The sequence below is a fragment of the Hypanus sabinus genome, chromosome 13 (assembly GCF_030144855.1).
Source record: "Hypanus sabinus isolate sHypSab1 chromosome 13, sHypSab1.hap1, whole genome shotgun sequence".
Classification (NCBI taxonomy): Eukaryota; Metazoa; Chordata; class Chondrichthyes; order Myliobatiformes; family Dasyatidae; genus Hypanus; species Hypanus sabinus.
The window spans coordinates 865,806-877,396 of NC_082718.1; the positions used below are offsets into that span (position 1 = coordinate 865,806).

General features: G+C 40.4%; 1 protein-coding gene across 7 annotated transcripts in view; it reads left to right on the top strand.

Moving 5' to 3' along the window:
• LOC132403569 (src substrate cortactin-like) overlaps positions 1-10,786 on the top strand; it is a 109,283-nt gene extending 98,497 nt beyond the window's left edge. For all 7 annotated transcript variants that reach the window (XM_059986974.1, XM_059986970.1, XM_059986976.1 and 4 more), the window contains 3 exons: positions 1,421-1,556; positions 2,211-2,279; positions 8,987-10,786. In XM_059986974.1, coding sequence (XP_059842957.1) covers positions 1,421-1,556; positions 2,211-2,279; positions 8,987-9,123 — 342 coding nt within the window. In that variant the 3' untranslated portion in view covers positions 9,124-10,786. The remainder of the gene's footprint in view (positions 1-1,420; positions 1,557-2,210; positions 2,280-8,986) is intronic.
• The last annotated feature ends 805 nt before the right edge of the window (positions 10,787-11,591 follow it).

Consider the following 11,591-nt stretch of genomic DNA (forward strand, 5'->3'; position numbering starts at 1 on the left):
TCCAAAGAAGTACTGGTTGGTAGGTTAATTGGTCATTGTAAATTGTTCTGTGATTAAGCAAGGCTTAAATCGGGGGATTGCTGGGTGAGCTTGCCTGGAAGTGGCGGAAAGGCCTATTCTGTGCTGTATCTCAATAAAATAAAAAAATAAATCTTCCATGATGGAATGGTGGAGCAGATTCAGTTGGTCAAATGGCCTAATTTTGCTCCTAGGTCTTATGGTCTTGTGTCTAAATAATCACAGAATAGCACAAAATGGAGAAACACATTTGTCCTATGGATGTGTATTTAATTCTTTCAGTTCCAGATAGGAGAGTTTAGAGCAAATTTTATACATAATGACATTTATTTTACATACTTGGGGACATTATGGGTGGAATTTTTCTCTGCGTTTGATGCCTTTCTAAGCTTCTTGAAAGGAATGCTGAGTGTGAGTTTTACTGTATATCTAACACATGTTGCATCAATTCTGAAAGTAGCAGTGGAATGGTGTGCAAGGAGATATATTCAGTACTTAATCTGTACGGTTGTTTTACCCAGTCTCTACCCAAGTATTATATCATCTTAGAATTTCTGCCCAAAATGGTGAAGTGATAATTTCTTCTTTGTGCAGCTTAGTATAGATTAACTATTTTCTCTGGATGGGAGCAGGACTTATCATAGCTCAATGTCCAAATTCAGAATAAATTTATTATCGAAGTACATATATGTTACCATTTACTATGTTGAGATTCATTTTCTTGCAGGCATATACAGGAATGAAAAGGAATACCACAGGATTTACAAAACAAAACATAAACTGACAAACAATCAATACCCAAAATAAGACAATTATTAAATTAAAAAATAATACGGAGAATATGATTTGTAAAGAGTCTTTGAAAGTTAGTATAATCAGTCTAGAGTAGCAATGATCCAAGTTATCCATGCCAGTTCAGGAGCCTGATGGTTATTGGGTAATAAATGTATAAATGTTCCTAAACCAGGTGTTGTGGGACCTAAGGCTTCTGTAGTTCCTGCTTGATTTGTATTAGAGAGAAATGGATCTAACCAGGAGGTGGGGTGGGATGGTTCTTTGTGATGCTTTCTTGTGACATTGTTCCATATAGAAGTACTCAGTGATGGAAGGTTTTGGCTCTGATGAACTGGGCTGCATCCACCACTTTCTGTAGTTTTTCCATTCCTAGGCAGTGGCATTTCCATACCAGGCCATGGATACGATTCATTAGATTTGTCTATAGAGGTCTGTCAAAGTTCTTAGCTCATACTGATGGAACTCACAAAATGTATTATTCAGCAGAGGTCAGCCTGTGGGTTCTTGCCCACTAGAAAGCCACTTGTAGCCCTTACCAACAGTATTTCTGAGATCAACTGACTGCAATGTTTAAATCTGCCTGCCCTCTGCTTTTTATTTGTTACAGGAATCAACAATGGATGACTATGAAAATATTGTAGAATATGATCACCAGCCAGTTCCCAACAAGGATTTGGAAGCTGAAGGCAACTATGAAGAATTGTCACCAGTCCCTGAAATGAAAACAGAGACACTCAGTTCTGGTGAAATGATCCCTACAGCACTTTTTTTAAAATCTATTTTGAGAAATAATGTGCTACTTAGTTGTTTTTAAAAATGACAGTTGCTGATGGACACTGGGGACACTGGAGACCATTCAATTTGATAGATTATAATCGTTCTCTATAGATTACAATGGTTCACTATAGATTGTAATAACTGGTTCAGGTGAGAGATGGGAGTGAGTCGGGATATTTTTGGAAGGCAGCAGGTTTCAGGCAACGGTGGTTCACTTGCGAAGATGTGAATAAATATATGGTGACTTGCTTGTGTTTTGGAGGGCTTTGCTACAACATTTCAGTCAGCTGGTTAAACAGTTAGGTAAGACGGTTGGACCACAGAATGAGATTAAATAAGTGAGACATAGAATGAATGATGTTGAGGAAAAAGTTGGAGATGGAGATTTGGGGAGATTATTGAGGGAAAGATGGGTTGAGGGCTATCAGAGAGAAGGTAAGGATGGGAACGTGAATAGAAGATGTAGTTGTGAATTTGGGGAGCAGGTATATATAGAAATTCAGGGCAAAGTTGGTGTGGGGAAAAGGTAGAAAGGAAGATAGTTTGGCAAGAAGGCGGATAGAAGGGGTCATACAACTCAGTCTCTTCCTAAAAATCCTTGCTTTATGATTTGTCCCTAGGTGCTGAGAACGTTTACGACATTGCCAGTGCTGGTGTGACTGCGGTAGCTTTGTATGATTATCAAGGAGGTAGGTCAACAATGAAAATTAAATGGAGTTGTTAGACAACAAATTTGAAAATTTTGCATCTCTCAGAATTAATTCCCTGACAAAGAGTGAGAGCTTTAATCTGTTCCCTTTGGACTGACAATTACCACTTGACAGCTGGCTGCTTATAGAAGAACATTGAATCAGCTCCCACCAAACAATTCCACCAAGTTATTATCTCACACTACTCCATGGGCCTGCCTGTTCTCCACATTGCTGAATTCAGGAATCTAACATCTAAATCAAGTGTATTTCATTTGATCCCCAAATCCAAAGCTTTGTGGGGTGAATATTCCAGATCCCCAATTTTATGTAGAAATCAGTCTTCTGACTTCATTTTTAAAAAGATAAAGCCAAATGACTAATTATGCTTATCATTGTAGAAGGGCTGCTACCACTCCACAACTATGTGGGTAAAACTCTAAGATTCATGGGATCTGAGTGTCCTGATACATGATCTATAAAAGGCTACAATCCAGTTACTGCAAGTAATTAAGAAAGCTAATAAATTGCTATTGTTTATTGCTGAAGTAAAATGCAAAATTAGAACGGTACTGCTTCAGCTAGATATGACACTGATGAGACAACCTCTGGAATACTTTGTGAGGTGTTGTTCTCCTTACTTAAGAAAGGAAACATTTTAGGTTTAGGCTCCTGATGAAGGGTTTCGGCCCGAAATGTTGTCACTACCTTCTCCCATAGATGCTGTCTGGCCTGCTGAGTTCTGCCAGCATTTTGTGTTTTTTATTTTAGGTTTAGATTTACTAAATATGTAAATGGCATGAGTGAGGTGTGTTTTTAACTGGGTTTGTATCCAATGTAGTTTAGAAGAATGAGAGGAGATTTAGTTGAAATACTTAAGATCCTGAGTCATCTTGACAAAATTGATTTGAAAAGGATGTTTCTTCTGTGGGAGTATCTAAAACTAAGGGTCATTGTTTAAAAAACAAGTGGTCACTCAGTTAAGGCAGAAATTAGACTTTTTTTTCTCTCAGACTTTAATGAGTCTGGAACTCCCTCTCAAAAGACAGTGGAGATAGTCTTTGAATTATTTTAAGGCAGAGGTGGATAGATTATTCATCAACAATGGAGTGGAAACAGGTTCCCAACCTGGAGTTCACAGACCCCTTGCTTAATGGAATTGGTCCATGGCATAAAAAAGGTTGGGAACCCCTGAATTGAAAGGTTATTGTACAATGACAGCACATCCAGCCTGTGCTGCCATTTTATATCATTATTGAACTGATGACAACCTGACCTTGTTATTCCCATGTAAAAGATAATATGGGTTTAATAGGCTAAATTTGAACTACCTGCATTTCCAATTTTTCATTCCAAATACCTCAAATTCCATTAATTTTCAGTCTTATAAATTAAAAGATAATTTAAAAGATACTATAAAAGATTACGTACATGACGCTGGAAGAACTCAGCAGGTCAGGCAGCATCCGTGAGAAAAGAGTAGCCAACGTTTCAGGCCGAGACCCTTCATCAGGAATGGAGGGGGGGGGGAAGAGAGGGCCGAAGCCCAGTAATAGAGATAGGGGAGGGGGGAGGGCTAGAGGCGCCAGTGGAGAACCAATCAGAGGAAGGATGAAGGGGGGAGGGGATAAGCATGAAAGAACTGTAGAGGTAAAGGAGCAGAAAGTTGAAAGGGGAGAGAGGCAGAGAGGGACCTAGGATTGGGGAAGGGGGAGGGGGAAGGAATTACCAGAAATTGGAGAATTCAATGTTCATACCACCAGGCTGGAGGCTACCCAGACGGTAGATGAGGTGTTGCTCCTCCAACCTGAGTTTGGCCTCATCATAAAAGATACTATTACAGCTGCAGAAAGGGTGGGTAATGTAGCAGGATCCTCTTTTGAGTCAGTATGGGTGGAAGTCAGGAATAGGAAGGGAGCAGTTACTCTACTGGGGGTATTCTATTGCAGCAGAGATACCGAGGAGCAGATTGGGAGGCAGATTTTGGAAATGTGCAAAAATAACAGGATTGTTATCATGGGTGACTTTAACTTCCCTAATATTGATTGGCACTTGATTAGTTCCAAGGGTTTAGATGGAGCAGAGTTTGTTAAGTGTGTCCAGGATGGATGTCTGTCTCAGTATGTTGACAGGCCGACTAGGGGGAATGACATACTAGATCTAGTTTTAGGTAATAGACCGGGTCAGGTCACAGATCTGTCAGTGGGTGAGCATCTGGGGGACAGTCATCACCGCTCCCTGGCCTTTAGCATTATCATGAAGAAGAATAGAATCAGAGAGGACAGGAAAATTTTGAATTGGGGAAGGGCAAATTATGAGGCTATAAGGCTAGAATTTGTGGGTGCGAATTGGGATGATGTTTTTGCAGGGAAATGTACTATGGACATGTGGTTGATATTTAAGGATCTCTTGCAGGATGTTAGGGATAAATTTGTCCTGGTGAGGAAGATAACAAATAGTAGGGTGAAGGAATGATGGCTGAGGTGGAAAATCTAGTCAGGTGGAAGAAGGCAGGATACATGAAGTTCAGGAGGCAAGGATCAGATGGGTCTATTGAGGAATATAGGGTAGCAAGAAAGGAGCTTAAGAAGGGGTTGAGAAGAGCAATAAGGGGTCATGGGAAGGTCTTGGTGAGTAGGGTAAAGGAAAACCCCAAGGCATTCTTCAACTATGTGAAGAACAAAAGGATGACAGGGGTGAAGGTAGGACCGATTAGAGGTAAAGATGGGAAGATTTGCCCGGAGGCTTTGGAAGTGAGCGAGGCCCTCAATGAATACTTCTCTTCGGTATTCACCACTGAGAAGGAACTTGATGACGGTGAGGACAATATAAGTGAGGTTGATGTTCTGGAGCATGTTGATATTAAGGGAGAGGAGGTGTTGGAGTTGTTAAAATACATTAGGACGGATAAGTCCCCGGGGCCTGACGGAATACTCCCCAGGCTGCTCCACGAGGCGAGGGAAGAGACTGCTGAACCTCTGGCTAGGATCTTTATGTCCTCGTTGTCTACGGGAATGGTACCGGAGGATTGGAGGGAGGCGAATGTTGTCCTCTTGTTCAAAAAAGGTAGTAAGGATAGTCCAGGTAATTATAGACCAGTGAGCCTTAGGTCTGTAGTGGGAAAGCTGTTGGAAAAGATTCTTAGAGATAGGATCTATGGGCATTTAGAGAATCATGGTTTGATCAGGGACAGTTACCATGGCTTTGTGAAGGACAGATTGTGGCTAACAAGCCTGATACAATTCTTTGAGGAGGTGACCAGGCTTATAGATGAGGGTAGTACAGTGGATGTGATCTACATGGATTTTAGCAAGGCATTTGACAAGGTTCCACACGGTAGTCTTATTCAGAAAGTCAGAAGGCATGGGATCCAGGGAAGTTTGGCAAGGTGGATTCAGAATTGGCTTGTCTGCAGAAGGCAGATGGTAATGGTGGAGTGAGTACATTCAGATTGCAGGGTTGTGACTAGTGGTGTCCCACAACGATCTGTTCTGGGTCCTCTAATTTTTGTGATAATATTTTATTAACGACCTAGATGTGGGGTAAAAGGGTGGGTTGGCAAGTTTGCAGACGACACAAAGGTTGGTGGTGGTGTAGATAGTGTAGAGGATTGTCGAAGATTGCAGAGAGACATTGATAGGATGCAGCAGTGGGCTGAGAAGTGGCAGATGGAGTTCAGCCTGGAGAAGTGTGAGGTGGTACACTTTGGAAGGACAAACTCCAAGGCAGAGTACAAAGTAAATGGCAGGATACTTGGTAGTGTGGAGGAGCAGAGGCATCTGGGGGTACATGTCCACAGATCCCTGAAAGTTGCCTCACAGGTAGATAGGGTCGTTAAGAAAGCTTATGGGGTGTTAGCTTTCATAAGTCGAGGGATAGAGTTTAAGAGACGTGATGTAATGATGCAGCTCCATAAAACTCTAGTCAGGCCACACTTGAAGTACTGTGTCCAATTCTGGTCACCTCAGTATAGGAAGGATGTGGAAGCATCGAAAAGGGTACAGAGGAGATTTACCAGGATGCTGCCTGGTTTAGAGAGTATAAATTATGATCAGAGATTAAGGGAGCAAGGGCTTTACTCTTTGGAGAGAAGGAGGATGAGAGGAGACATGATAGAGGTGTACAAGATATTAAGAGGAATAGACAGAGTGGACAGCCAGCACCTCTTCCCCAGGGCACCACTGCTCAGTACAAGAGGACATGGCTTTAAGCTAAGGGGAGGGAAGTTCAAGGGGAATATTAGAGGAAGGTTTTTCACTCAGAGAGCGGTTGGTGCGTGGAATGCACTGCCTGAGTCAGTGGTGGAGGCAGACACACTAGTGAAGTTTAAGAGACTACTAGACAGGTGTATGGAGGAATTTAAGGTGGGGGGGTTATATGGGAGGCAGGGTTTGAAGGTCAGCTCAACATTGTGGGCTGAAGGGCCTGTAATGTGTTGTACATTCTACGTTCTAAAAGTATAGAAAACAAGATTTTGCAACATACCTTCCTTTTCAAGAAGACTCAGTCATCCCCAACAACTACTGTTCAACTAAAAATTTTCTCCTCTCATTTGTAATGCAATCCTTTTGCACAGCCAATATTTCATTAGTCTTCTGATTAGATTTAGTGATTTGAATGCATGAATGCCCATATCCTCACTTCCAAAGTTTCTTCTCACTTTCTAGCTTTTAGTACATGAGAAAAATTTCAGTTCCAACATTATTTTAAAAATTCAAAGTATTGTCTCACAATCTGAATTAAGTTTACCTTGGTGTTTCCTGTCAGTTAACATGTCTGTGGTTCCTTGTGATTTAAATATATATCTAACTATCTTATCAATGTCCATGATAAATATGTTGAAAGGCTGAGTCCATGATACAGAATCGGAACCAAGTTTAATATCACTGGCATATCTAGTGAAATGTGTTGTTTTGCAGCAGCAGTACGTTGAAATACATAATAATAAAACTATAAGTTACAAAAAGAAATATACATAAAGAGAAATTTACGTTAAATAAGTAGTGGAAAAAGAGAAAGGAAAAAAAGAAATAAATTAGTGACGTAGTATCCGTTCATAACTCTGAGGGCAGAGGGGAAAAAGTTGTTTCTGAAACATTGAATGTAAGAAAAGTGCATGTCCTGGGTGAAGTGGGTCCTTAATGATGGATGCTGCCTTTTTGACCATTAAGCACAAGTGGGATATGTTGCTGTTGTAGATGTCACCATATAAACTTTGAGTCTTGATGAAGAGACTAACCCTGAAACATCAACTGTACTCTTTTCCATAGATGCTGCCTGGCCTGCTGAGTTATGTATGTTTGGATTTCCAGAATGGGTATAATGCTTGACTTACATTTACCTCTGCTCATCACTTGATCATTGCTGACTTTGGAATTTCTTTCCTTCACAATTGTGCATCCACAACATAGTTCCTATGTCTCCTTACACTTGTAGTCATTGTTCTTCCTGTTAAGCAGTTCCACAAACTCAAAGATGACTAACTTCCATTCAATTTTGTGGGTTCCAAGGAAAATGTGGAAATTGAGGACAACAGGAACAGATGGAACAGGAGATGCCTGATGGAGCAGGCAGGTAGATTATCAGGTGATGTGTTCCTCTGGCCATTCTTGCAGGGTTTCTCTCTGCTCCTATTGAATGTCCTTGAGGTTCTCAATACCATTCGTTGTCACTTTGAGCAGTCAAGGGTCATGGGTCATGAGAGAATTTGTACTGCTTCAAAGCAGGTTTGAACAGAATCTTTGAATCTTTCTCTCTATCTATCTAGTAATCTCTTTTCTGTCTGTTTCTGGAGCCTGGTGTCAGGCATGTAAGTCACATGGCCTGTCCAACAGGGCTAATTGAAAATTAGCTATTGCAATTATCTGTTGATATACATCTAGTCCTATTGCAGCACTCCATCTTAGACCTTGCTTTTGGGGACCCTTTCACAAGTGGACTTGGCTGGTAGAATTATCCACTCTAACCATAAAAATCAAGCATTATACCCACTCTGTTGCAGTACTGATGGAATTCAGCTCTGGCGGTTCTTCAGGCCAGATGTTAAACTAAAACTCCATCAGCTCTGCTAGATGGACAAATAGAGAAGAGGAATTTTATTGTAACATTTACAAAAGCAGTACTTTTGTATTTGCAAAAGTATTAAGTATTTGCACTTAATAATCAATTAGGTATTTTTGAGATGTATTCATCATGTTTTTAGACATGGCCTTGATATTGATATTGGTTTATTATTGACACACTTTCCAAGATACAGTGAAAAACTAGTCTTGCATACTGTTTATTTAGATCAATTTATTACATGGTGCATTGAGCTAGAATAAGGTAAAACAATAACAATGCAGAATAATGTGTAAAAACAATTATTAAATCAATATTTATCAATATTTATCCCTGAAACAAATCACTAAAATATCTAAAGCATTAACGTGTTACTGTCTGTAGGATCTTATTTTGTGTGTTCCCTACATTGCAAGAGAGACTACATTTTAAATGTGCTTCATTGGTTTGGAGGTTCTTTTGTGATGTGATGTGGTAGCACATTTAAGTATAAGGTTTTAAAATAATTAAGAAGAAAATTGTTACCCAAAGCAGAAACAGTTGGTACTCAGGGCCTTGCTAATCACCCCGACCAATCCAACCACCCAGAAAGAATCTAGCTATTTGCAACTTTCTTACTGATCACTTTCTCTTTTTTAATATTCCAGAAGGTGACGATGAAATCTCCTTTGATCCTGATGACATCATCACAAACATTGAGATGATTGATGAGGGCTGGTGGCAGGGTCAATGCCATGGGAAAGTTGGCCTCTTCCCAGCCAATTATGTGAAACTGTCAAAGTGAACGTTGACCAGCTCGATAGGATGCAAAAAGTCGATGAAACTTTGCCTCCACAAATGTTACTTGACCGAAGTTCCTCCAGCGGTTTCTTGTGTCTCCAACAGGCGTTTAGATTACTTATTTTCTATTAATATCAAACCATTGGTGTCTGAAGCTGAAAGTTTTCATAGCTATCTAGTGTCTGCCAAGCATATTTCCTTTCCTCCTACTGAAACCTGAATATTTTCATTGCCTTAACTGAAGCAGTTGCCATACTAACAAGACAATTAGTTCAGTGGAAATGTCTATTTAGCCTAATACTCTATACTAGTACTCACCCACTAACCAGTCCTGCATAGTCTAATACCATTTCCTCTGATTTTTATTTCATTTTCTCCTTCGCAAACTGTAATCCTGCAGCTAAGGGAGCTATGCCCTCAAATTATTTTATTTATTGTAGAACAATGGACTCCTATATGGTTCAATCACTAGTCTCTTAAGTTGGTGGATACTGAAATGCATTTAACTAGGCATCTTGTGTCCTTTACTTTGCAAACTGCTCCCTCCCATGGTGATCTTTCTCAATAAAAGACCATAGGACATATGAGCAGAATTAGTCCACTCAGCCCCATAGACCTACCTTCTTGCAATATGCTTTGATGCCCTAACTGATCAGGAAACGATCAACTTCCGCCTTAAATACATGCTTGGACTTGGTCTCCACCACAGTCTGTGGCAGTGCATTCCACAGATTTATTACTCTTTGGCTAAAAGAATTCCTCCTTACTTCTGTTCCAAAGGGTCAGCTCCTCAATTTTGAAGCAGTGCCCTCTAGTTCTGGATACCCCCACCATAGGAAACATCCTCTCCACATCCACCTATCTAGACCTTTCAACATTGGGTATGTTTCAATGGGATCCCCTCCCCTCCCCCTGCATTCTAAATTCCAGTGAGTACAGGCCCAAAGATGCCAAATGTTCCTCTTATCTTAACACTTTACTTCCCGGAATCATCCTTGTGAACCTCCTCTGGACTCTCTCCAATGATAACACATCCTTTCTGAGATATGGGGCCCAAAACCATTGATAATACTCTAAGGGCGGCCTGACTAGTTTTTTTATAAAGGCTCTTATTACCTCCTTGCTTTTACATTCTATTTCCATTGAAATGAATGCTAACTTTGCACTTGCCTTCTTTACCACAGACTCAACCTGTAAATTAACCTTCTGGAAGTCTTGCGCGAGGACTCCTCAGTCCCTCTGCACCTCTGATGTTTGAACCTTCTCCCTATTTAGGAAATAGCCATACATTTCCCAACTCTGTATTCCATCTGCCACTTCTCTGCCCATTCTTCCAATTTGTCTTCCTGCTGCAATTACATTGCTTCCTCAGCACACAACCTACCCTCCACCTACCTTCATATCATCCACAAACTTTGTCACAAAGCCTTCAATTCCATTATCTAAATCATTGACAAACAATGTGTAAAGCATCATTCTTCATAACTGACCCCTGAGGAACACCACTAGTCACTGGTAGCAAACCAGAAAATGTCCCATTTATTCCCACTCGCTGCCTCCTGCCTGTCAGCTATTCCAGTATCTTTTCTGTAATGCCATAGGATTTTATCTTGTAAGCAGCCTCATGTGTGGCACCTTATTAAACACGTTCTGAAAATCCAACTAAATGACATCCACTGCCTCTCCTTTGTCCACCGTAATTGTTACTTCCTCGAAGAACCCAACAGATTTGTCAGGCAACATTTCCCTTTACAGAAACCATGCTGAACCATGAAGAAAAATGTTCCCCATTCAAATGCCTGGAGGATATACCTAATGATAAATTTATGTTCTATCTGTCATCTCTGAAGTGAGATGGCATCAACTGTCACATTGAACTTGGGCATTTCTCAGCAGGAATTGGAATTGGACTGTGACAGTGAGCCTCAGATCTTCAACCAGGGACCATTCATGACAATAACGACTGCACTTGTGGATAGATGCAATCCTCATCTAGTGTTACTGAATTATGCTATTTAACCTAACTCACTAGGAACATTTGCACTTTGCTGTCACCATCAACTTTGTTAGCTAAACTTAGCTGACAGCTTCAAAGTCTGTACTATTCCAATTTAAAAAATGTCAAAGTTTTCAAGTTTTGTTTCGTATTTAGTTTTATTTTCATGCCAGACTATACTCTATTGATTCAAATAGGTCCAAATCCTTTCCATTTAATGATCTTATATAGCCCTTGCTCATTCCACGATATCATGGACTCTACTCACCCAACAGTTGAATTCATAATTAGCAATAACAGCAAAAAAAATATTTGACACTGAACCACATAAACAGGTATGAAGGCAGCAGCAAATTCAAAGGGATTTCAAGTGGGTTTTGGACAAGATTTCCTGAGTTTAGACTTACATGGGGTAATTAAATTAAGAGCACTTAAGAATTCAGGATTGAAGGGGTTCAGCTAACTTGGAGACTCCC